The 27,129-nt window shown below is 49.5% G+C and overlaps 1 protein-coding gene across 2 annotated transcripts in view; it reads left to right on the forward strand.

Annotated features, from left to right (window-relative positions):
• The window catches only part of EYA2 (EYA transcriptional coactivator and phosphatase 2), a 253,768-nt gene that overhangs the window by 100,648 nt on the left and 125,991 nt on the right, over window positions 1-27,129 (forward strand). For both annotated transcript variants that reach the window (XM_023626655.2, XM_070247876.1), the window contains exon 5: window positions 1,981-2,097. In XM_023626655.2, coding sequence (XP_023482423.2) covers window positions 1,981-2,097 — 117 coding nt within the window. The remainder of the gene's footprint in view (window positions 1-1,980; window positions 2,098-27,129) is intronic.

Consider the following 27,129-nt stretch of genomic DNA (forward strand, 5'->3'; position numbering starts at 1 on the left):
TGAGCAAAAGAAGGTGCTTGTTGCTCTCATCATTGTTGTTACTGAAGTCTTGCACCGTCTACTGCATAAAGTCCTTTCACACCCGTTGGTAAGAGGCATCAAGAGAAGGAGAGGAAAACCTTGACTTCAGAGTTATCAGCTAATTGCGAGACCCCAGTTGAGTGACCTGGCTTTCTGAACCTCAGTTTCCACATCTTTAAAAGGGAGCGAACAGTATTGCTTGTTTTGTGGGATGGTTGTGAGGATGAAAGAGATGTGTGCTTCTAAGTTCCCCAGTCAGAGCCCTATATGTTCATCCTCTCCCCTTCCTTTAACCTCCTGACAACCTTCTGGTGGGATCAGCATCTTATCTCACAAGGGAGGAGACTCCCAAGCTGGGGTTGGAGGATAAACTGCCCAGGTCACCAAGTAATGAAGCGAACCGTCCAGGACTCCAGCACAGGCCTCCAGACCCAAACTCCATCATTTTTACCCCACTAAGCATTCGCCTCATTTATGGGGATGAATGAGTGAGAAGGAGGGAAACCACAATTGCAAAACCATCCCCGGAACTAGAAATGTTCTTTAAGGAAATGCAGACTTAAACAGCATTGAGATACTCTTTACAGCTATAAGACAGAGAAAGATAAGCAAAGTTTGATAATGCATTTGATGCAAAAGGGAAGCAGACACCCGCTTATCATGTGGAGAGGATGTCCGTCTCCCCTCCGGGGAGCACCATTTAGCAGCATCCATAAAAATTTAAGATGCTCTTGCCCTTGGACTCAGCAATTCCAAATACCGGGATTAACAGAAAGATGTACGTGTACACGAGGGGTTAAATGATGAGGCAGCCACACAGTGGAATACTGCACAGCCATAAATACAGAATAAGAGAGAACTTTATAAGCTGGTGGAGAATGATCATTATCACGTATTGTCAAGTAACAAAAGAAAAAAGAGGAAAATGTATAATGGTATAGACCGCTCCAGTTTATTTTTAAAAAAGAGGAAAATATATATATGTATATTGCACATACATGCATAAGTTTGTATTTGCACAGAACATGTCTGGAGGTAGATATAAGAAACTGGCAACAGTGGTCGCCTGTGGAAGGGGAGCTGGAGGTTTGGGGTCAAGGATAGAAGAGATACTTTTCTCTATGCCTTTGGTACTATTGGAATTTTCTACAGTGCATTTATTACATTTTCAATAAAAATACAACGTGTGGGCTACTGCTGGTAGCGCCCCTCCCTTCCCCAGCCAGTTGCTCGTGGAATCAGTGCCTGTGGTTTCGGGAAGCGTGTCAGATAAGCAGGCCCCCCCACGAGAAGGGTGGAGAGTGTGCCTTAGGGTTAAGTGGCATTTTCTCTGCAGAGGAAGGATGCTTCCTTTAACACCTTCGCCCGAAATCCTGATGGCTGTTTAAACCATACATGGCTTCACTCCATGGTGTAGGGGGTTGTAACTCACTGCCCTCAGGGGCAGGCAGGAAGCATGAAATGACCACATGTGCAAAATCCAAGATGCTCTTGGCCTGCCTTTCCCTTCGCCACTTTTGACAGTGTCTTAGAATGTAAAAAAGAAAAAGTACAAAAGCAATGAAAAATAGCACCTTAAAACCAGCCTCAATGCAAGGATCCATGGTGATATGGGAAACACACCAACTGGGGAGCTCCTGGGGGCAGGCTGTCGTCACATGGGAACACAGGCATGATGCCACTAGACCATCTCGTTGCTCAAGAGAGCTATAAGTCCAGATTTTTGGGTGAAATCTGCTGATTTTTTAAACAAAAGGAGCTAATTCAGGTTTTCCTTAAAAATACGCAGGCCAAGCAAAATATGTCTGTAGGCTCATCTCAGCTCACCAGCTACCAGTTTGCAACTCCTGGTTTGGAAGCTGATAAAATTGTGTGCTGTCTTGACTCGGTTGCTCTTCTGCAGGTGACAGGAAGCATCCTAATCTTATGTCCCTGGTGCTTCTTTTTCCCCCTTCAAAGGCATCAAGACAGAAGACAGCTTGAACCATTCCCCTGGCCAGAGTGGATTCCTCAGCTATGGCTCCAGCTTCAGCACCCCACCCACTGGACAGAGCCCGTACACCTACCAGATGCACGGTCAGTGTGGCGCTGCGGCCCCTCCCTGCTGGTCTCTAAGGCACCTCCCGAGTTGGGTGCCCAGTCATTCATTTCTTTATTCAGCTGATTTATTGAGCACCTACTATGTGCCGGGATCTATCTCAAGTAGCAGAGTTACAGCGGTGGACAGAATAGATGTGAGAGCTACCCTCGTGGCAATTACACGGCAGGAGAGAGAGATTGACAGTCAAGAAGACAACAGATAAACTGGCTAATTTGGGGTGGGCTTGGGTGCAAGGAAGCCGATAAACACGGTGTTTGGATAGAGCCTGGTGAACAGCTGCAGGATCAGGAGCAGTGGGATATGGTAACTTTAGATTGAGTCATCAGGGAAGACTCTTGGAAGAGATGACATTGGACCCAAAGGGTCAGCCATGTGAGACCTGGGGGAAGAGCATTCCAGGCAGAGGGAAGAGCCAGTGCAAAAGCTGTATGGAGGGGAAATGTCTTGATGCGTTTGAGGCACAGAACAAAGGCCAGCGAGGCTGGAGCAGAGTCAGGGATGGAGGAGGGAGCCTTGGAGAGAGAGTGGGGCTGAATCACGCCGGGCCTTGAGGGCTGTGGGCAGGAGCTGGCTTTGATGTGAAGCGTGATGGAATTGGCAGGTCCACTGGAGACTCAGAGAAATGCCAGCTGGGGGAATATGGGGCAGGCGGGTAAAGGGGCTGTCATCCCGGGCAGCAGGTTCAAGGCTCTGCGTTCCCAGAGGGTGGCCTTAGAAAAGGAAGAAGGAACTCCAGTGGGTAACTCCCACTCCACAAACCCTAAGAGGCGGTGTGCTGGGTTCTCCTGTGTCCACCTCCACTCTTTCACCCTCCGAGAGCCCCTTCTCCTCTCTGGCGCCTCCCTGGGAGCAAGTTGGGGCTGATGCATGGAACAGAGGGTCGGTGGCAGTCATTTGGGGAATCCTCATCCTGGTATTTTATTCCTTTATGAAAGCTGGTTAAAATGACTACCAGGGGTCTGAAAAGTAAAATGCAAAAATGAAGGGCTAATGACAAGGTGGAGGACCAATGAGTGACTGTTCTTTTCTTTAAAAAAAACTATTTGTGGGGCCGGCCCAGTGGCTGAGTGGTTTAAGTTCTGCGTGCTCCACTTCGGCGGTCTGGGTTCGCAGGTTCAGATCTCAGGCGTGGACCTACACCACTTGTCACCCATGGTGTGGTGGTGACCCACATCCAAAATAGAAGGAGATTGGCCCAGAGGTTAGCTCAGGGCTAATCTTTCTCAAGCAAAGAAAAGAAGACGATTGGCAACAGCTGTTAGCTCAGGGCAAATCCTCAGGAAAAAAAACTATTTGCAAGTATTGTCACTTCATCTTTTTAATTAAGGAAACAATAAAAATGGGTGTCAAGGGCAGCCTTTCAGGAAAAATCATTGAGAAGGGACGGAAAATGACTTTAGGGTATGCAAGAGAAAGGGGATGATGAGCATTAATGCCCAGTCCTTGGAATAACTTCCAAATAAAGATCTGCATCAGAGTCTGTTGGTGACACCATCAGCTGACATTGGCCAGATCTTCGCCGCCTGCCACGTGATGTTGCTGGATCTTATACCATCTTCAAGATGCTCCAAAGGATTGGTGCTGGTCTTCTTCCCATTTTACAGAAGAGGAAACTGAGGCATCAAGGGAATGACTTATCTGCCCAACATCAGGCCAAGGAATTTAGATTTGACTGCAATCAAAGGGACTGAGTGGAGTCTCCTGGGCGTCTGGGAGAATCCCAACCCCCCCCCACCGAAAGCCCGCACTCTTAGCCATGGTACTCTCCTGCCTCCTCTGCCTCTGCTGTCACCTCTGCCTCCCCACAGTGGCCTTCTGAGTTCCACTGAAGGACATAAGCTGCCAGGACCCATCTCCAAGTGGGGAGTGAATTATGATTCTGATCCCAATAATAAAGACTTAGAAGACCCTGAACTTGAACTTGCTTTTGGGTCAGTCTAAAACCAGGTTTTTCCAGCTCGGCCAGTAGAAACGGAACTTACTGCCTCAGAGCTTCTGAGCCTACAGAGGGTGAACAGCAAACACAGTCCACCCTCCCCCATTCTGGCACCCCTCCCCCATTCTGGCACCCCTCCCCCATTCTGGCACCCCTCTCCCTGCATAATAAGTGAGTTGAGTTATGTAGGAGTGGTTCCCCATCCATTCATTCGTTCTTTGAGTTTTATTGAGCACCAGTTCTATGCCTGGCACCCTTTTGGGCTCTAGGGTCACAGCAGTCAACGAAGACAATTGATTCCCCCATAGAGAGAGATGGACATTAGTCAGTTAACAAATAAATAGATGGTTACAGATTTTGATAAAGCTTGTGAAGGACAAAATCAGGGCGGTGTGATGGGCAACGGTGAGGGGAGTGGTAACGGACATTGCCCAGCTTAGGGAGACCCAAGGCATGAAAAAGGAGCCAACCACCTGAGCAGCTGGGGACAGGTCAGCCCAAGCAGAGGGAACAGCGAGAGCAAAGGCCCAGAGGTGGAGAAGGACTCCAAAGGAGACTGATGAATCTGGGCGGAGCGAGTAGAGGAGATGAGACGGGAAAAGGGAAACAGGAGCCCTCCTGGACCAGGACATGGGGAAGAATGTTATTTCTTCTCTGGTCCTTACAGCAGCTACATGAGGTGGTACCGTCAAGCCTGCTTTACAGATGGGGAAAGTGAGGTTCAGAGAGAGAAGGTGACATGCCCAAGATCACAGAGCCAGTAGTGTTCAGAGCTGGGATTCAGACTTGGGTTTCTAGAATACCAGAGCCTGTGCTGGTCCTTCAAGTGCTATTTCCTGGACTCCTCAGGACTCCTCAACTCTGCGTACACCATTCCCCTAACCCTCCAAATAGCCTGTGAGGTGGGTTCCAGCATTACCGCCTCGTACAGGTGGAGACACTGAGGCACAAAGTGGTAAAGTAACTTGCCCAAGGTCACAGGGCTGGAGCAGTGGGATTTGAAGCCAGGCAGTGGCACTCCAGAGCCCAGGCACGTACCCCCCCACACTATCCCCCCTCCGCACTCCACGCTCCACACTCCATCTAGATGATGATTCTGCATGCCTGAGTCCTGGCCTGGACCCCACCCCCGACACAGCCCCCACCAGCCCCTCAAAATCGAGACGTGTCTCCTGCTCGCTTCCCACCCGACCACAGGAATAATCCAGGTTATTTTCTTATTGTCCTCCTGGCCCCGATGCCAGAAAGGAGCAGCTGGACTTTGTCCCAATTAACTGCCGTCAGTCTAATGCTAATGGCCATAAACTGCTCTTGAGACAGCCCAGGCATTTTGCAAGCCTGACATAGTCGTCCTGAAGGATTTTTTTCAAACACAAACACACAGAGCGCTCACACACCGTGCCCATGTGCTTCCTATTAACTTTTTTTTTTTCGAGTTGCTCCAGAGGAGAAATAAACCCTCAGACGGCTCTGCGCACATTTCAGAATGGAAGACACAGGTCGGACTTCGTTTTCACGTGAAGAAGAGAATGAAGAGGGAGGTTGAGACTGATGGAGTTTTAGGCCCGAAAGCACTGACTTGGAGGGAAACTGGTCCACATTTATGAAGCTGGAATGAGACTTTTTTCCTTTGTAAGAATTAAAATCATAATTTTGCAGAGGCGAAAAGAACTTCGGTAGGGACCACCCCGTTGTTTACAGATGAGTAAACTGAGTCACGGCAGCACAATGGCTGGTGTCCAGTCATAGAGCAAACATTCGATAAGCTGGGATGCCTCCCCCTACGTCTTTTACCTAGTCTCAGAAACTTCCAGAAACTTCCGCAGAGCCAGCGCCCCTCCATCCCAGATTTGAGAGCCTCGTCTGTTTGGATAACTTCACTGGCCCGCCACCGAACGTGCAGTCAACGTAAAAGAGAAGAGTTCACGGCACTCATTTGGCCTTTGCACGGTTGTTTACTTTCTTTTTTTAAGTTCACCTGAGGGTTTTTACAGCTGAAATGTGTTTCTTACGGGTTTGGTTTTTTTGGTTTCTTTTTGGCTTCTCCCCCTGAAACACTGCTATTCACAGAAATGACCGCAAAGATTAAAAAGAATAGGAAAAAACACCTTGAGAGTGTGTTCCCAGAGCTCGCTGGTCCCGTGGAGGGGTTGAGAGCGCTGGACCTGAGCCACAGGCAGTCTGGACGTGTTCCCCACCCCCAACACGACTTCCACGAGGCGCTTGACTTCTCTGTGCCTCAGTTTCTCCATCTGTAGGACTGGCATCGCAGCAAGAGAGATTACCTCATGGGGCCATCGTGGGGACTAAGTGGAGTGACTTATGGGCACACCGGATGAGGCCCATAAAGATGGGGTGTCCTTGTTATCGTTCCCATTGTTCCTTTGGTAACATGATAGTTTAAAGCAGTGACTCTAAAGTCAGGCTGAGTTAACTTCCCAGTTCTGCAAAGTACCCCCGTGTGACCTTGAGCCTAGTTACTTCTTAGTCCCTTGGTTCCTCCCCCTGTAAGATGAGAATCCCAAGTGCATCTGTGCATGGGGCGTGAATGAGTTAAAGGATATGAGTGTTTAGAACAGCCGCTGGCACAGACTAGTGCTCTACAAATGTTAACTGTCATTATTCTCATCCTAATTTCAGGTTTGATGGTCTTTGTGCTTCCCAAATTCACTTCTTTTCCCTGAACTCTCAGTTTTAGTTAGTGGTCGCGGTAAGAGAAAAGAGGAAGACTAGTTTGAGACTGTTGAGCTATCCACGTCAGCAGAAAGCCTCCATCGGGTGAACTCTGCGTTATAGGGGAACTTAAAACAGTGGGACCCTCTCAATGGGAATCCCTTTTGTATTTACCAAAGGCCAGGGAATGTTAGTCCTGGAGCTCAGAACCCAACATGAGCCATTCAGGAGCAACATGGAAATGTGTGGTTCAAGGATGCGTAGGAAAATTAAAAGTCCAGCCAAAGGGTTTGTAAGCCAGTGATCTCAGCCCGAGACCTCCAAGGCCAGTTTGTGTCCGCTTCCTGAAATCTGGCATTATCTCTGGCACCAGTAAGCTGTGACTTCGGACAAGTCACTGAACTTTCATAATCCAGTGCTCACAAGTGCTCATTGAACGAATAACGAGGTCAGAGAAAGTCAGGGTCAAACGCATTTGGTAAACAGTGGGTAGCACCAAGTTAACAGGTGTCTTCACTGCAGGACTTTCCAGAGCCTTTGCAGACTGATGCGCCTTATGACTCACCAAGAATGGAATCCAGCAGTCAGTTTTCCCAGGTAGATTTGAACAGGGGCCCTCTCTCCAAACGAATGTTGTGTGCTCACTCAGAAGCCCTGGATGTGATGATCTTTAGGCTCCTTCCTGTATTATAATTCTTTGATTCTCTAAATTTTTTAAAGTTATGAACATGCATGCATTCCCTTTTTTCTACATTTTAGTTTATTTTTTTGCTAAGACATAATTCACATACCATAAAATTCATCCTTTTAAAGGGTACAATTCAGTGATTTCCTATATTCATAAATTTCTGCAGCCATCACCACTATCTAATCCTACAACATTTTCATCACCCCAAAAAGAAACCCCATGCCCGTTAGCCATCTCTCCCTATTTCCCCTCCCACCAACATAGTTCCTTTTGTAATAAGAAAAAGAGATGTGTTTAAAGTTACTCTTCCTTTATATTAATTTTTGAGCAGGTTCTACATTTATCTAGTTTAAACATCTACAGAAATCTTTATCCCACCCTTATCCCACATCCGCTCAATTTCCAAACCCCCAATGGTTAACCACTTGTACTAGGTTCTTGTGAACCCATCCAGAGTTTCCTTTTGCAAATATACACAAATGTGCACGGAGTCTATTATATTGCATATTTCTGTGACAAGAATTTACTCATAAATGATTCATAAATATGGAAATGATGTCAGTGTAACTCGGAAGTTGCATTGGTTCATTTGCTTTTAAGATTTTCTCCTTATCACTGGTTTTAAGCAATTGAATTTGATGTGCCTTCGTGAGTCGTCTTCATGATTCTAGTTCTTTGCATTCACTGAGCTTCTTACATCTGTGAGTTTATAGTTTTCATCAAATTTGGAAAATTTTTGGCCATTATGTCTTCAAATATCCCCCCATGTCTTCAAGTTCACTAATCTTTTCTTCCGTGGTATCTGATCTGCTTTTAATTACACTCGGCATTCTTTTTTTGGTTTCATTCATAGTTTTTTATCTCTAGAAGTTTGATTTGGATCTTTTTTAATATCCTGTCAGTACTTAAAGTGTCCAGTCTTTCTTCCAGCTCCTTGACCAGACAGAATACAGTTATGTTAGCTGTTTTAATGTACTTATGTACTGAGTTTGTCATCCGTGTCATTTCTGAGTTTTCATTGATTCTTCTGCTCATCAAGGTCATATTTTCTCCTGCTTCTTTGCATCCCCAGTACGTTTCAATTGGATGCTAGACATGGTGAGTTTTACCTTCTTGGGTGCTAGATATCTTTATATTCCTGTGAGTGTTCTTGAGCTCTGTTCTGGGATGAAGCTAAGTTATGTGGAAGTGGTTGGAGTCTTTGAATCTTGCTTCGAAATTCATTCAGGAGGGCAGAGGCGCATTTGGTCTAGGGCTCTCTCTACCTAATGGCTTTTTCCCATGACCCAGGCAGACCTTTCTGAGCCTTCTACCCAGTGCCCCGTGAATTGTGAGGTTTTCCAACCTGGCTGGTGGGAACAGGAGCTGTTCTTGACTCTGTTATGAGCTCTGAGGATTGTTCCTCCTAATCTTTTCACATGGCTCTCTCCCAGCCTTGAGTAATTTCCCCACAGGCGTGTGCTAATCGGTACTCAGGTGGATGCTCCGGGGGAAATGTCTGCAAGTCTCCAGAGCAGCCTCTCAGTGCAGATGCCTTTCTTTTTGGTACCGTACTCTGTGAGTTCTAACTATTTTGGCCTCCCTGGACTTGTGGCTGCATCTCTTCAACTCAGAGTGACAACTGGGTGCCACCTGGGTCCCCTCCCTGGAAACTCTCCACACTGGGGCTTTCCTAAGGCTCACCTCTTCTTTCCACTCTCTCAAGGATTGCTCACTTTCATTGCCCGATGCCCAATGTCTTGGAAATCTATGGGGGGTTTTGGGGTTTTTTTTAAAGATTGGCCCTGAGTTGACATCTGTTACCCATCTTTTTTCTTCTTCTTCTTCTCCCCAAAGCCCCGCAGTACATAGTTGTATATTCTAGTGGGTCCTTCTGGTTGTGCTACGTGGGGCGCTGCCCCAGCATGGCTTGATGAGCAGTGCCATGTCCGCACCCAGGATCCAAACTAGTGAAACCCTGGGCTGCTGAAGTGGAGCGCACGAACTTAACCACTCAGCCACAGGGCCAGTCCTGGAAATCTAGTCTTTAAACTATTTCATGTGGGAGGGTAAATCCAGCCCCTGTGACCCAGTCTTGGCCGGAAGTGGAGGTACTCCTGCACTGGTTCATTTGTGTGTTTTCCCAGCACATGTGGTAACAGCAGCTGAATGCAAAATACGTAGCACAGTGAAAGGCAACAAGCCTGGTGGGAATACAGTTCTGTGCCTGGGGACGCATGCTCTCCCCTCATTTTCTTCTCCCAATCTTTGTGCATTTTCCCCTTGTTTCCATCATTCAACACCTCCATCGTCCTTACATCCCCTTCCATCAAGATACCATCGCCTCCTTTTTAAAGCAAAGTCCTCTATTTAATGTGGCACTTCTCTGTATATTACTTATTTACTTATTCATTTTTTTCATTGTGCTATTATTTTTGTTGGGATCGTTATTGCTTTTGTCAATGCTCTGGTTACAAAGTTGCATTGTTTCAGAGCATTCTGTCCCAACCCTCTTTTTTCCTATAAGCTCCAATATTTTAGTGCACGATTTTGCACAACACATGGCCTTTCAGGAAGGCATTAACATGTATGGCAGAAACACTTGTGTATATTCTGATTTTCATAGGTAACATGCTATACCCACTCTTCCACACTTTGCTTTCTTCATTTAGCTATGTATGTTGGAGAATTGTCTGAGTCAGTATATAGAAAGAGCTTCCTCGTTCTTTTCACAGGTGCCTATTATTCTGATAGGCCTTCAGTGATGTGTCTGTCAGATGTAACCAGCTCCTTGTTGGGTGTTTCCAGTCTTTTGCAGTTACTGCCTCTACAGCTATGAATAATCCTATATGTGCATCATTTTGTTTTCCTGCAAGTATTTCTGAAGGGCAGGTTTCCAGAAGTGGAATTCAGGGCCAAGGAGCAAGTCTGTATTTAAATTTGGTAGATATCTCCAAGCCACCCGCCACAGGGGATCTACCGGTGTGAACTCCCAGGCGCAGCATCTGAAAGTGCCTGTTTCACCAGCTCGGTGCCATCTGGTTGTTGGGGCTTCTGCCAATCTGATGCGTGAACAACAGCATCTCAGTGTAGTACTGATTTGTAAGTGTGTCTTATGGGGTTGAGCATCTTTCCTGATCTCTGACCGATTTGTGTTTCCTTTTCTGTGAACTAAGAGATTAGACTTGAAAAACTGTGCCAAAGGAGAGCAATGAGGTCTTAGGCATACCAATATTTAAACATATTATAAAGTTTCAATAATCAAAACAGCGTGGTTCTGGTATGGGAATGGAATGGTGGACTAGTAGAGGAGAATGTACTGTACAGAAAGACAAAACATATCAGGGAATCTAGCATTGAGGGCAGATGGCGTCTTAAGTCAGTGAGAAAAGACGGAGCATTCAATGAATGGTGTTGGAACAACTGGTTAGCCATCTGGTGAAAAAAAAAGATCCACCCCTATTACTAGATACCAGAAAAAAAAATCCAAGTGGATTAACAGTTAAAATGTCAAAAGTAAAACCATAAAAGTATTAGAATGAGAAGGAGCAAAATTTTTATAACCTTGGATTGCAAAAGGCTTTTCCAGCGTTGTCTCAGAGATCCAGAAGCCGTCAGTGAGAAGATGGACAAGTTTGACTATGGATTTTTTTTTTTTTTCGCATGGCAAAGAAGACCAGAGGTAAAGTGAGAACAGCAAAAACAAACAAGCAAAACAAAAAACAAATGGCAAACTGGAAAGAAACAATTGTATCTCAAATCAGAAACAAATTGTTACTCTTTTTTAGATTATTCTGCAGTTCTGTGGATTGAATTCTGTGAGTTCTATGGATGTGGTTCTTCTAAATTAGAGAAGTGAGCAGGTACAGTGTTACAGGGAGTGGTGGGGACTGTGGCAAACTGGAGGGAACATGCCCATCAAAGCTGGGGGCGGGTCTTACTCAGCTTCAGCTAGTTGCTTCCACACTAGAATGGGGCCCTGCAGAGCCCAGATATTTCCATTTTTGAAGGTAATCCTCAAAAGCATATTTTAGTGTAAAATCTCATTCTTTTTCAATATCGGCAACTGATTTAAACACTGTCTTTAAAATACCTTGTGAAGCAGACAGACACGTATAAGGCTGGTCTCTATGCCTTTGTCTTACGATCTGGTTCCATATTTTCTTAACTGAACCACTGGTCATGGAATGACACCAGGAATGGAAGGAGAAAATGACAAGCCAAGTGGTGACTTGGGGAACTGGAAAGATCGCCCCTTTTGCTCCCCACCTCTGGCTTGTTTCGTCAGTGAGGCGTGTCCCCGAGGCCTTGAGTGATAGGCGTGGTCATAAGTCAGTTGGAGCCCAGTGGCCTCCTCTTGGTGAATTGGGTTATTTCCTATTTCTTCGTGGCAGCAGCGCCTTTCAGGCTGTCCCAGCCCAGCCAGTTTGGAGCAGGCTGAGTCGGCCTGGTCTCACTTTGTCGGTCAAGGCAGGAGCCAGGCTTGGCGCCTCTTGGGTTCCTGGACTGAAGTCAGGTTTCCTGGTGTGAATCAGCAAGTCTTCTGCACGCGACGCAGTGGGTGGGTTTTCCAGCACGTCAGCCCTCTCGCGCCGTGCGGCGCCTCCACCCCGGTGGCCACCTTCTCATCACCGTCACGTGTGTTGGTTCCTGCTTGAGCTGAAGCCTTCTGGATTTAGGACATGTAGAGCTCAAGTGAATGGTCTGTGCCTCTGGGTGTATAACAAGTTTGGTCTGGTCACCCCCATCTCCAAAAGCTGCTGGAGACGACAGACGAAAACAGCTGGAGAGACTGAGTTAGTGTGGGGGTCAGGAGGGGGTTCAGTAAACAACAGTTTACTCGGGCAGTGCTGTCCTGTAGACCTTTGTGTGGTGGTGGAAATGTTCCATAAGTCTCTGTCCAGCGTGGTAGCCACTTGCCACGTGTGGCTGTTGAGCATTGAAATATGGCTGATGCAACTGAGGAACCGAATTTTTGTTTAATTTTAAGTAATTATAACATAAACCTAACTGTGGCTACTGGCCCCCATACTGGCAGCACGACTCTAAGCGATGACTAAAAGCCAGCTCTTAACCTCGTCACTGCAGCGGTCGGGGAGGGTAGTTGGTAGGTATTATGGACTGAATGTTTGTATCCTCCTAAAATTCGTATTTTGAAGCCCTAGCCCCCAGTGTGATGGTATTTGGAGATGGGGCCTTTGGGAGGTGGTTAGGGTTAGATGAAGTCGCAAGAGTAGGGCCCTCTTGATGAGATTGGTGTCCTTGTAAGGAGAGGAGGAGAGAGAGATCTCTGTCTCTCTGCCCTCGGACACACTGAGGCAAGGCCACGTGAGGCCCAGCGAGCAGGCGGCCTCTGAAGCCAGGGAGAGGGGTCTCCTCGGGAGCCAGGTCAGCCGGCACCTCGATCTTGGGCTTCCAGCCTCCAGAACTGTGAGAAATACGTTTCTGCTGTTTAAACGACCCAGTCTGTGGTGCTTTGTGACAGCCCCAGCTGACTAGGACAGTAGGTGTTTCTGAGATGCGCAAAAGCAGAGGCGGAAAAGCTGAGAGCTTGGAACGCTTTTTTGTTTCTCATTGGAGATGCTTCACCTCCTTCTCTGCTTGCCCCATAGTGAGAGAGATTTTCAAGGCAAAGCTACAGAATGGGGGGCATGAGAAGCACAAGAAGCCCCCCAGGGGTCTGCATGTGGAGTTGAGAGCCTGTGGGGGCAGACACTGGTGCCTTCAAACGGCCATTCCTCCAGCAGATTCCAGTGGAGCGGTGTCTCTGTGCCGGTGCTGTGCCAGGTGCAAAGAACACAGAGGTGAGCGAGACAGATGTGGGCCCAGCTCCCATGCAGTTCACAGCCCAAGGTGGGGAGACAGGCAGTAATCAAATGATGGCACAACACGTGTAAAATTGCACCCATAAAGTGCTAGGAAGCAGAGCCAAGACGGACGCTGAGACTTCTGGCTCCAGCCGTGTTCTCTTCACTCTGCCGCTGGCCACAGACCAAGATGCCTCGGGAGACCAGCCCACAAGGTCAATGTGTGGGGCTGACCGGAGGGGACCTGTGATGAACTGGGAGTCCTGGTCCTATTCTGTTAAAGCTGATTTTTGCCATGCAATGTGTCAGTTATTCCAAATTAAAAAAAAAAAAAGAGCCAGCGCTAGTGGTCTAGTGGTTCAGACTCAGTGCTCTCGCCGCCATGGCCCAGATTCGTTTCCCGGTCGTGGAACCACGCCGTCTGTCTGTCAGTGGTCATCCTGTGGCGATGGCTCACATAGAGAACTAAAACTCAGGGCTAGGATACACAACCATGTGCTGAAGCTTCAAAAAAAGAGAAAAACTAGGAATCTGGAACTTTATAAGATACTTCCCAATTTAAAAAACTTAAATTGGTGGCAACAAATTAAAAGAACTACTATGCAGGCCAAACAAAGCACGTGTAGACTGGATTCTGCCCAGAGGCCGCCATTTTGCTAACCAAGCCTGTCCTACACCGTAGAGAGAGCTGTTATCAGGGCGAGGGACTCTGAGCCCATTCTTCAGGCCGTGCCCTCCAGGAGCTGACCGTCCAGCCCATGGGGAGTGCTGACAGCCAGCGTCGGCACACAGCTCCTGGGTACCTTGTCTCTTGGGCTGTCTCTGTGGTGCTGGTGGAACGAGGTCATCCATTCATTGGACAAATATGGACGGAACCGAGCAGAAGATCCTTACCCTCCTAAAGCTAACATTGTGGGGTAGGAGACAGATCATAAAGAAGAAAAGCAAGTAAAATATATAGTATGTGAGATGGTGATAAGAGTTAAGGGGAAGACTAAAGAAACAAGTGCTGGGGTTTGCGATGTGTTTTTAGATAGAGGGATCAGGGAAGGCTTCACGGAGGAAGAGAGAGTTGAGCACAGGCCTGCAGAAGGTGAAGGAGGGAGCCGTGTGGCCCTGTAGGGGAGAGCAGTCCAGGCCTCACGTGCTTGAGGAACGTCAGGATGGCCCGTGCAGCTGGAGTAGAGCTAGCGCGGTGGGAGAGAGGGGGAGAGGGCCGCTCCGGGGGCTGCAGGCTGTTGGAAGAACTTTGGTTTGTGCTGAGATGAGGAGCAGTGGAGGGTTTTAAACAAGGGAGCGACAGGATGCGTCTTGGTTCTAACAGACTCCCTCTGGCCACCGTGTAGAGAATAAACTGTGGGGACGAGAAGGAAAGCTGGAGACCAGTGAGGGGGCGACTCCGGTAGTCCAGGCGAGAGATGACGGCTTGGCTCAGGGGTGACGGTGGAGACCGTGAGAAGTGCTCAGATTCTGGGTGTGTGTTGAGTTTGAAATTGACAGGAATTGCTGGTGGGTTGCGTGTGGGGTATGAAGAGACGGATATGGCACATGGGAGGATGGCACGAGGCTGGAGGGGCACCGTGACCCCAGGCGTGCTCCCTGTCCAGCATCCAGACTGTGAGAGAAGGAGGCTCCTGGTCTGCCTCCCTCCATGGTCTGGGGATGGAGCTGCATTTTCCAGCCGTTTCCCTTGGGGAGTAGTCGGGGCCTGGGCTGAAGGGCAGTCTGGACACCAGGGCTTACACCCGTGGTTCTTAACCCGTCAGATCCAGTGCCCCCTTCTTACAGCAGGTGTCCTAGAAAGCCCTTTCGACATCTGGAAATTTAATTCATAATAATTTAACCCACTTATACATAATTTTTAAAAGTCAAACAGAATGACTTTATTGTAAAATAAACAGTTTATAAACTGTATTTTTGAACATGTGACTGCCCAACACGACCACACTAGATGACACTCATACGAACTCATGAGAATGTGGCTGACGAGCTGGGCTACACGGGCAACAGAGACACCACCAGCTGTGCGGCCATCAGCAACGTGACTTTCCAGCGGTAGACAACTCTTGGTAAAATCTGAACGAGACAAAGGACAGCCATCCTTCTACTGACAGTGGTGGTGTCCTCGGGAAATTGCCCTGATGCAGTGACAGCCTCCAGGGACGTGTTATCCCAGAGGGCATGGGGATAAGATGCTCAGATATGGTGGTTTATTAAATCGATTTAAGACAAACTGAGAAACGAGGGAAACAGATGGGCGCTGACACATTGAGGATAGGGTGCAAGGAGGTGGGAGGGCCGCACGGCCTGGATCCTGGGCTCTGTGTGTGTCCTGTGTCTCTCGCAGCACAGTCAGCCTTCCCCATGATGGCGTGTGGTCCCTAGGACCAGAAGTGAAGCTGAACGAGGGCTCAGCAGGTGCGAGGTGCCTGGAGCCAGTCGCTCCTGCTGTCTGGGAGACGCACAGAGGTGGCTCTGCCTAGCCCCACTGCAGCACGTCAGGTCACCCTGATGGGCAGCTGCGACTTTTAGCCATGTTTCTGGGACAGAGGACATGTGGGGCCAGCACAGTGCCAGAATGGTTGTCACCAGTGGGGGACGAGTTTGGGGTTGACATGACTGTCCGCGTAGAGGTGGCGCGAACAGCTGCTTCTTACAATTAAAGGTTTACCTGGTCCTTCCACCCCTGTCTGTCTAAAGGTAACACCTGTGTTCCTTCCATCTTTTTTTTAATCATTTCTTCTATTTTTAATAGGTCATACAAGGTTACTAGCTTTCTCATTCTCTGTCCTGAACACGTCTTTAGGATTTTGCCCGTATCTCCAAGCTTCTCGCTAAGTTTACATAACCCTTCCTGCGAGTGTCATCCATCTCATCTCTTCTTTTTGTTTTCTACATGGAAGTGACTACATTGTAGGACGGCACAGTTGCAATTGAACACATTCCAGTAGCATTCCCGCAAGGTTTGGTGCCTGTAAAACCCTGACAAAAAACCCTTTGTGTTTGTGTGTAATATGGACTGTGTGCTAGGACAGGGTGAGCAAACTTGTTCGGTAAAAGGGCCAAATAGTAAATATTTTAGGCTTTGCGGGCCGTTGGTCTCTGTCTCAGTTACTCGTAACTCTGCCATCGTCGCTTGAAAGCAGCCACAGACACCGTGTGAATGAACGGGCAGGGCTGTTTTCCAATAAACCGTAATTTTCAAAACCAGGTGGGAGGCTGCGTCTGGCCCTCGGGCTGTGGTTTTCCGCCCCCGAGGCTGTAGACTCAGGTCACTAAAGCCATGTCTTCCCCTGCCTGAATGTCTGGTCAGATATTCGAAAGCCAGGGGGGTCCTGGGAAAATTCTCCATTTTGCTGGACTATTCCATGAATTGCAGACCGTCTAGCCCACTTGTCACCTGCCCACTGCTACTGGTGTCCCCACTGAAAGTGTCCCCACAAGTTTCCAGGCACCACCAGTAGCAACACCCTTGAGAATCACTGGTTTACACGGCAGCAGGCACAGACGTGGGGAGAGATGGCTGTGTGTGCAGGGAATACCATCTGTTACTCACTCAGCAAACACTCATGAGCACCAGCTCCGTTCAGACAGCATGCTGGGTTCTGGCCATACAGCCCAGAGCTGACAGTCAAGCCCTGCTTTTATGGAATTTATCTCCCAGTGGGAGGATGCAGACCGTGTATTAGTCTGCTCCAGCTGCCGTAACAAAGTACCGTAGAGTGGGGGCTTAAAGAACAGAGTTTATTTGCTCACCGTTCTGGAGGCTGGGAAGTCCGACTGAGGTGCCAGCAGATTCGGTTGCTGGCGAGAGCCCTCTTCCTGGCCTGCAGACTGAGCCTTCTTGCCGTGTCCCCATGTGGCCTCTCCTCTGTGCGCACGAGGAGAGAGAGATCTCTGGTGTGTCTGTTCCTCCTGGACGCTGACCCCATTTACCTTAACTACCTCCCTAACGCCTTATCTCCAAATACAGTCACAAGGGGCTTAGGACTTCAATGTATGAAGGGGGGAGGGGACAACACAATTCAGTCCATATCAGACAGTGAGCAAGGAAATGAGCAATGACGAGATGGCGTCGGCTGTGATGGGTGCTCTGAGGAAAGTGAACAGGGAGACGTAGCAGAGAGAAACTGGGGAAGAAGGGTCTAATTTGGGGGCGGGCGACAATCGAGCTGGTACATGCAGATTAAGAAGAGCAGCCAGGGTCATGAGTGTCGCCTGCAGGCAGGAGGCCAAGCGTCTGGGGATGAAGGGGAGGCGGTGGAGGATGAGGTCTGAGGGGGGCGAGGCTGGACCTCGCAGAGCCCTGTGGCCCTGTGGAGGGGCTGCAATTTGTCTTGAGAGCACCAGGCAGCCCTGAGGGGTTCTGAACAGGGAGGGTGCTCTGGTCTGCATCTTAGAAAGACCAGTCAGCTGCTGTGGGTGAGTGGAGTATGGGGGCCCGTGGAAGATGCCAGGGGACCAGGAGGAAGGGCTCTCCCGCGACACCCCGCCCCTGGTCCACCTTTGCTCCAGTCCCTTAGGTCGGGCACAAGGGAGCCAGTATTCACAGAACTTGCCTGTGCCAACACCTGCCAGGTCCCTGTGACTCCATTCAGAAAATTCTAGAACCATCCCCATTTATCCTTTCACTCCTAAAGGAACAAAGACCAGAGAATGGCTTTAAGGTTGTTGCTCTGGTGTCTTTTTTTTTTCATTTTTATTTCTAATGTGTCCATGAAATAGGAACTGAGCCCACACCAAGGTCTGTGTCTACAAAATTTGTTAAAAATGTGGTAGAATAAATCTCTCTGAAAATTGAGGTGGGGAGTGTAAAAAGGAAAACAAAAACGAACCCCAAAACAAAAAAAAAAAAACACAGACACAAAAATGGAGAGTCCTGTTCACGGTGCAAGTCCCTGCTGGGCCGCGCCTTCGGGGTAAAAGGACGGAGCGGCGCGCTCCCAGCCCGGGCGGTGGGCCTTCTGCTCGGGAACTGAAAGGGATAATTAGGGGCAGGCGTCAGGGAAGGGGGACACAGCCTCAGGCAGGGGGCCGTGGATTAGGCGAGAGACAGACAGACACGGCAAATCCATCTTCGCTCAGAAAGAAGCCACAGGCAGGACGGAAGCCGGGCTGTGGGTACGTAACTTGCACCCTTAGGGCACCTCAGATTTTTTCTGCTCCTAAAAGTTCAGTAGGTAGAGGGGACCAGAGCCCAGATCCCCCTGGAGGCCTGTACCTCCCGCCCCGATCCAAGACAACTCGCGGGGATTTCTCTGATTCTCTCGGGTCAGGTTCTCTCTCTCTGCCTTATTTCACATTCAGTAGTTTCCACCTGCCCCAGACCCTAATAATCCTCCAGAGCCTAATCCACCTGCCTTTGTAGACTCCTTTTTAATTTTTCATAGATTTCTTTTAAATCACGTTGAGTAATATTAGTGTGTATTTTTCTGGAACTTGTGTGTGTGTGTATTTTTCCTCCCAAAACTGAAAATTTCCCCTTTTTTTTTAAATAAGTGATATCTTGCTGTGCATCTTGTTTTATAAATTGCCTTTTATATTTTTCACTTATTTAGTCAGTTCAAATAAACCCCCGTTTTTCTGTTTTCTGGCTTCCTGGTGCTCCATAGAGAAAGCCAGGCGCCTAGGTTTGAATCTGGGGACCCTCATTTGCTGGCTGGGTGACTTTAGGCAAATGACGTCTCTAAGACTTGATTTTCTCATCTGTGAAATGGGTTCTATAGGAGTGGCTGCCTCATGGGCTATTGTGGAGTTGGTAATACATGCGCGGGACTTAGGACAGTGACGGGGACAGTCAGAGCACTTGGTGAGTGTTGGCTGTTGTCATTCTTATGGATACAGTGTGGTACTAGCCGTCCCCTTTGGATGGGCAATGACATTGTTTCCATCATCTGTCTGTTTTTACCTCGTCTGAAGCCCCCTTTTCTGCCCCTGGAGTATGGTAGCTGCGCTGGAACTTTGATGCTAGGCCATTTGCTGCTCCTGCTGCTTTGTGCTGGGATCCCCATCTCTCTGTGTGTGTTTGTTCCCGTTGTGGCAACCGGGGGCCCTGCCAACTTCTGTGGCAGCCCCACCGCTCTCGCCAGACCTTGCGTCTCTGCTCCTACAGCCCTAAATTGTGGCCTCCAGGAACCGGCTGTCCGAAAGGCTTGTGCAACCACCAAACCGTAGCCCGGGGCTCTCTCAGCTGCTGCTGCACGGGGGCCCCGGTCAGCTGCCTGACCTCCAAATTCTCCAGGCATCTCCGACTGGTCTCCTTACAGACCCCTGGGACCAAAATAGGGCTGTGGCTAAAAAGATGCCCAGGACTCCACCTTGAGAAAGGCGGGGGGAGATTTGTGACCGCAGAGGCCCAGAGTCTTCGGATTTGCTGATGCTGAGGCTTTAACTTTTCTCGTGCCTTGTGACCTGCCCTGGGGTCCTTAATCATGTGGCCGGGTGATATTGCACATTGGAACGGCCGCCGATGGCCCCGGCCTGGAAGGTTCGGGCAGGTTCTTAAATGGGGCAGGTGGACTCATCTGGGGTGTGCCCAGTGGGGGACGATATCAGGGATAACAGACCCTTCTCTCTGGGACTCAGCTTGCCTATCCGTAAAATGAGGGAGTTGGACTAGGAATTGGTGGCTTCAGCCTCTTTTGATCACAGTCCACACTAAGAAAGTCCACACATCACAGCCCAGGACACGCTTAACAAGGAGATGTTTGCATGCACACGAGTCACAAATGTTCTACAAAAGCAACGCTCACTGTTAGCATGTGTTCTGCACTCTGGTATTTTCTCTTTTATTTCACTGAAGAAAAACAGAAACATCTACAGCTGGCCCGCCAGCAGCCTGTGTTTATAAATAAAGTTTTATCGGCACACCGCCTCGCCCATTCATGTTCGTATCATCCACAGCTGCCGTCTCACTACAGTGGCAGAGCTGGGTGGTTGCGACAGGGACCACGTGGCCTGAAAAGCCTTAAAATGTTTACTCTCCGGTCCTTCACAGGGAACGTTTGCTGACCCTGGTCTAACTGATGATGGCACAGGGAGTATATTTGCATTCACAGAAGTGTGCCGTGTTTGGCTATTTCCTCCTTCTTAAGGACATAGATTAAATGTATCAAATGTAATTTGGTAAAAGTCTGATGTTTCCAGCTTGCTTTGGTTCCCAGAATGAAATGTACATGACAAAGTTAAAATGAAGTAAAAAAAACATGTCTTTGTATGTGATGGTACTATGGTTGGAGTAGCCATGTAATTTATTGCCTGAACCTGGATGTTGTTTTAGTATGAAAGGGAACACCATTAATAATTATGCCAGGACAATAGCATAATCCAGGGTGGCCAAGGGTCCATAGGGCACATCCTAGCCGTGGAGAATCCCTGGAAGCTTGTAGAAGAGAGGCTGTGGGTCCTGGTCTTCCACTAACTGCTGTGTGACTTTGGACAGATCAGTGTGCCTCTCTGGTCCTTCGTGTTCTCCACAGTCATGCCAACTTCCCCAAGGCTCTTCTGTGAGTTACCAACACCCAATTCAAACCAGGGTGGGGTTGAAAAAGGTCTGTGTCGGCTCGTGGCAGCAAACCACCTGCCGGGGCGTGGAGCTGGCCTCAGGGACCCGGCACCAGAGACGCAAGCCTCTCACGCCTGGTTCCCTCCTCTCGTGTGTGTCCTTCTGCCAAGTGGCTCCACAAGGCTGGAAGCACGGCCCTCTGTACCTTGGGGCGAAAAGCTTCCCAGTTTTACGACCAGGGAGGAAAATAGGCTTCTGTCTCCCAGCTCAAGTTTTAAAAGTCCCAGAGGAGATCTCTGACTGGTCCTTAAACCGTCCCTGTGGTCAGGGGCTGCGATTGGCCAGCCTGGGTCTCGCGCCCATCCCTGGGGCAAGACAAAGTAGGGAGAGACGGGGGGCAGATGGAACCGCAGACAGCTGATGTTTGCTCCCCCTGTCTGCCAGCCGGCCGACGCGTGGAGCTGGTTCTTTGAGATGAGAAGAGCCGTTCGTTTTCAAGTCTTGTTTGTCGATCTCTCCACAACGTTCCCTGTGCGGAGAGCTGCTGTGGAGAAAGTGGACTGAGGCGGGGCCTCACGCCTGAGCTGTCTCTGGGGGAACTTTCTCATCGTTTGTCTAGGTTCCGAGAGTTTAATAGACATGGTAGGTGTTTTATTCACTTTTAATAGCATTACCTGGAAATCCTACTGACCTCAGTCTCAAGAAGCAGAGCCAAGAGGGGTCAAGTGAGTGTGTGGCCTCTGGCGCCTGGCTGCCAAGGTCTAGATTCCAGCTCTGTGACTTTGGTGGAGTTACTTAACCTTTCTGTGCCTCAGCTTCTCCAGCCAGAAGGACAACAGTAGTCTCGATTCATGGGATTGTTGTAAAGATGAAGGGAGTTAGTCTTTATGGACTACACAGAATATGTGCTGAATAAACGTCAGCTTTGTGTGTGACAAATTCTGTCATTTTTTTTTTGAGCAGTTATCTTTAACGTTAGCTGAGGACGCAAGGGCATGGAGTAATTTCGGCCACTCAAGGACAGGGGAATAGAGGCCAAGAAAAAGCAATGTCAAAGCCGGCTAGAGATAACCCAGGATGCAGAATTGCACTTGTGGAGGGGTGGGAGGGATCATCGAGGTCATGGGTCAGCAAACAGCCGAAGAGTAGGCCGTACAGCCTGTCACAGCTACTCAGCTTTGCCGCTGTCCCGTGAGCGCTGCCACAGACGATGCCTACACAAGTGGCACAGCTGTGTCCAGTGAAACTTCATCTGCACACACAGGTGGCAGCTCCCAGGCTGTGGTTTCCCACTCCTGATGTGGACTGACACAGGTCGACCCCTCCCTCAGTCCGGGCGAGTCACTGTGGCTGCCGTTAGTCTTACTGCTAACTCTGAGTGAGCCCAAAGGACCCAGAGTGGCAGGATGGCAGTTATTGCCCTTCTTGTAGCTGAGCAGGGCTGTGGGGGGAGGCAACCAATTAACTCTGGCCACTGTGCTGAGAGTGGAAATGACCACGTGCCTTCTAGGCCCCGGCATCCCACAGCCAAGGTGAGACCCTCCAGGAGCTCTTTTCCTCAGACAATGTTCAGAGTGGCGGGTGCCCCTCTGGAGACAGCACTGGATGTTGCTTTGGGTTGATGCCCCTGCTGACCCTCAGGGGACATACAGCATGAAAGAGAGAACAACTTTGATGGTATTCAAGCTGGTAAAGTATTGGGGATGTTTGTTACGACGGCGTACCATGACCTCTCCTGACTGATGCACTGGCACGGAGGTTATTTCAATGGGACGTGGAGGTGGCAGTGTAAGCCGTTGGTTCTCGTAGTGAGGAAGCCTTTCCCCTTTCTGTTCTCTTTTAGTCTTTCCGATTCAACAGTAGAGTGAGTAAGGGAGTCTCTGATTAGTGCTAGTCTGTCTTTAACGCCTCTCTCATCTCTGCAAATACTTATTTTTAACCAAATGAGAGCAAACCCCAGGTTTAAGGCCTTTAGCAGGCAACAGTGTTTAGCTAGAACAAAAACCACCTATTTTCTATGTATTTTCTATTCTTATGTTTTTATTATTAATGGCAAGTGACATTGGCAAGATTTTCTCTTTACAATAGTGATATAAAGTCTTTTTCTCAGACAAATTTATTTAAGTAAAAACAATGAGTGATTTCATAGATATTATGGCTTAGGACAAAGCTAAGTTTTACAAAAATGTGAGTCAATCTAAAGTGGATTTAAGGTAAATATTAAGTAAAATAAGTACAGATGGTTTGAAAATATGGTAAAAAGCATAAAGGGGTAGGGCGATGAGTAAAGTAGAGATGCAGGAATCTGGTTTGATATCTTCCTTGCACAGATGAGGAGGCTCAGAGAGGGGACATGCTCTCCCTGGGGTGACCCAGCTTCCCAGTGGCAGCGCCAGGAGGCATCCCCACATTTTGCAATTGAGAGGCCGGCAGCCCTTGTGTCCTTGGCCCTGTCCTGGCAAAGTTGGAAAGAAAACTGATAAATGCCGGCAAGTCAGCAGGGTCCCCTGTGTTCACTTCTAAAGCTGCCGTAACAAGGTACCACAAACTGAGCAGCTTAAAAGCACGTCAGTGGATCATCTCACAGTTCCGGAGGCTAGAAGTTTGAGATCAAGGTGCTGGCAAGGTTGGTTCCTTCTGGGGGTTCCGAGGGAGAATTTCTTCCATGCTTCTCTCTCCGAGCTTTGGGGCTGTTGGCAACCCTTGGATTCCCGTCTCTCCCTCAGTCTTCACGTGGTATTCTCCCCGTCTGTCTGTGCCATTTCTTAGAAGGGCCCCAGTCCTTGGATTAGTCCCTCCCTAATCCAGGATGACCTAGGTCATCTTAAGTTGAGTCCATCTCGAAAGACCCTATCTGTAAGTGAAGTCACATTCGCAGGGCGCTGGGGTTGGGAGTTGAATGTATCTTTTCTGGGGACACAATTCAACCCACAGCATCGCCCCCCGGGGCTCCCTGCTGGAGCAGCAAGAGGCTTGGGGCTGAGGGCTGTGTTCTGTCCCCAGGACGGCCGGGCTTCGCAGAAATTGAAACCACCCAAGCGGGAGGGGGGTCAGGGCCCGTGCCGCTCAGCTGGCTCGCATTAGTCTCAGTGCAAGCCTGTGGCGGCAGAGGCGGTCCGGACCCCGGCCCGTTCAACAGGGAGAGGCCGCCGCCAGCAAAGGTCAGGGCTGGCTCTTTACAGTATAAATATCGCCCTTCCCGCCACCCCCTCCCAGAGCCACACAGTATCTCTTTCAAAGATCTCAGAACACCAAAGCAGACCGTACCAAATTGACTTTATTGTTTTAAAACTGGCCCCTTCTGTCTGCCACCACCCGCCGCCCCCTCCCCGAGGGGAAAGAAATTCATAATGGGTGTCTCTCCAGCGTGTGCCTCTCTGTTCTCTCTGCTGGCAGCTCCGAACCCTGAGGCGGTGACTCTGATGGTGTGTCCTGACACCCAGCATTTGACAGATACTTAGTGACTGCCATCCTCACATGGCCACCACGAATCCAGGGCCAGTTGAGTGGCAGGTGCGAATAATCGTACAAATAGCTGACACGGCATGATGAGCGCGTTCAGGGCTGGCACCAGGCTGAGTCCTCTGCCTGCCGTTACTCCTGAGGTCCTCACTCCAGCGCTCGGGGCAAGCTCCTTGCCATCTGACGGGTGGGAAGACTGAGGCTCCGAGGAAGGAAGTCACAAAATTGGGAAGTGACATAGTCCAGGGCCGGGACTAAGGTGCGGCAAGGAAGACATTCTCCTGGGTGCAGAAATTAAGGAGTTGCCAGAAACTCAGTAATCAAGATAATTTTTTTTTTCTTTAAGGAAGATTAACCCTGAGCTAACATGATGCTGCCAATCCTCCTCTTTTTGCTGAGGAAGACTGGCCCTGAGCTAACATCTGTGCCCATCTTCCTCTATTTTGTATGTGGGATGCTGTCACAGCATGGCTTGATGAGCAGTGTGTAGGTCCACTCCTGGGATCTGAACCCACGAACCCTGGGCCATCGAAACAGACCATGTGAACTTAACCACTAAGCCACCGGGCCGGCCCCTCAAGATAAATACTTTAATGCAATATTTAAAATAGTCAAAGTCAGTGCTAACAAACTCGGATGCACAAAGTATCACAATTTTAAATAAAGCCAGACTGTTGGTCTTTTTTACAACTTTGCAGTATTGTGCAGGGGAACCAGCCGCTTCCAATCGTCCCGTGGTTCCAGTACACACGGTCATCGAGGGCCTGCCAGCTGGGTCTGTGGGGGTGTGCCAACACGGGGCTTGATGTATAGTCATGTTTTTGTTGGTTTTTTGGTTTTGGGGGGTTTTCTGCTGAGGAAGATTCGCCCTGAGCTAACATCCGTACCACTCTTCCTCTAGTTTTTAGTATGAGGGCTGCCAGCTCAGCATGGCCACTAACAGAGCGGGGTAGGTCCATGCCCGGGAACCAAACCTGGGCCACCGAAGGGGAGCACGCTGAATTTAACCACTAGGCCACTGGGGCTGGCCCCTATAATCGTGTTTTTTTTTATTGTAGGCTGTTTAATAACTTTTCCCACTTGGTTCAAAATATGGGAGGATGTTTCAGTAAACGCATATAGGAGCCTGCTATTTCCTCTTGCCTGTGGCTTGGCCGGCACCAGAATTCTCCTCCAGGCAGCCTGAACAGAAGTCTCTGTCCTTAAGTATCCCCTTCTGGTAGGTTCTACAGCTTTGCACAGGCGGCCTCATGGAATCCTCATTACCAGGTGTGGGGGCTCGGAACGTGGCCTCTGATCTCAGGCCGCCTGAGTTCACATCCCCGCCTGACCACATCATCGCTGTGTGGTGCAGGCAGGCAGCTTCTCTTTCCTGGGCCTCAGGGTCCGCGTTTGTCAAGTGCGGTCACAGGAGCCCCCCCCCACCCCCCCATCGCTGAGTTGTTGTCAGGTTGTTGTAAGGACCAAAGGCGTCCGTCCGCGGAGGACGCTGGAGTAGAGCGTGGCGCAGAAGAAACCCAGCGTGTGCATGAGTATGCTTATTATTCATGGCAATTATTATATTCATTTTCCATTGCTGCTGTAACAAATTATCACAAAATTAGTGGCTTAATTTGGTATCTTACGGTGCTGGAAGTCAAAAATCAGACCTGGCTCTGATGGAGCTAAAATCACGGTGTCGGCAGGGCCGCATTCTTCCCCGAGGCTGCAGGGGGGAATCTGTTTAGTCGCCTTTTCTGGCCTGTGGCGGCTGCCCGCGGTCCTTGGCCTGTGGCTCCTCCCTCCGTCTTCGGAGCCACAACAGCGGGTCAAGTGCTGCTCACACCACATCCCTCTGATCTTCTGGAGTCATCTCTCCGCCCATCCCCCCTGCCTCCCTCTACCACTTTATGGACCCTGAGATTATGTTGCACCTGCCTGGATAACCCAGCATACCCCCGTTTGAAGGTCAGCGGGTTAGCAGCTGTAACCCCATCCACAGCCTCAGTTCCCCTTTGCCGTGTAACCGGCTTAGTGAGAGCTTCTGGGATTGGTGGGGGGGCATTACTCTGCTTCCCACACTCGCTCACCCATCAGTCAGCGTTTATTCACAGTATCCACCGTGCACCAGGTGTGCGGTCACAGCAGTGACGAAACAGATGAACACTCTGTCCTTGCAGAGCTTACATTCTAACGGGGAGATAGACAATAAACAAGATTCTTTTTTTAGGTAAAACTTATAGTGTTTTGGACAGTCATGGATTCACGGGGGAAATAGAGCGGGAGAGGGGACTGAGCAGCTGGCACGGAGCAGACATGCTGTGAGGTAGGGGTGGGGGCTGGCGAGAGCAGAGACCAAGGAGAGGAAGGGAGCCCCCAGGGAGGTCTGGGGAAGGGCATTCCCGGCAGAAGGAACAGCACCTGCGCAGGCGGCTGCACCTGCGTGTCTGAGGAGCAGCGAAGGGACCAGTGTGGCTGGAGGGAGAAAGCACAGAGTGACGCCTAGAGCTGGTGATGGGCCAGGGCGGGTGGACCACTGGGAGAGCTGTGGCCTCGTCTCGAGTGAGGTCAAAGGGCGAGAGGAGGGACGGGATCTGACTTGGGTTCTGTGTCACTTTCCTGTGGCTGCTGTAACAAATTAGCAGGAACTGAGTGGCTTGAAACAACAAACATGTATTCTCTCGAAGTTCTGGAGCCCAGAAGGCTGAAGTCAAGGCCCAGGCAGGCCACGCCCCTGAAGGCCCCAGGGGAGAAGCCTTCCTTGCTCCTACAGCTCCAGGGTTCCTGGAGTTCCTTGGCATGGAGGCGCTTCCCTCCCGTCCCTGTGCCATCCTCGCATGGCCCTCTCCTTGGGGAGTCTGTGTCCTTTTCTGTCTCCTACAAGGACACTGTCATTGGGTTTAGGGCCCACCCTCATCCAAGAGGATCTCACCTTGGTCCTTACGTGATTACATTTGCAAAGACCCTGTTGCCAGGGAA

Source organism: Equus caballus, chromosome 22, assembly GCF_041296265.1.
Source record: "Equus caballus isolate H_3958 breed thoroughbred chromosome 22, TB-T2T, whole genome shotgun sequence".
Taxonomy (NCBI): Eukaryota; Metazoa; Chordata; class Mammalia; order Perissodactyla; family Equidae; genus Equus; species Equus caballus.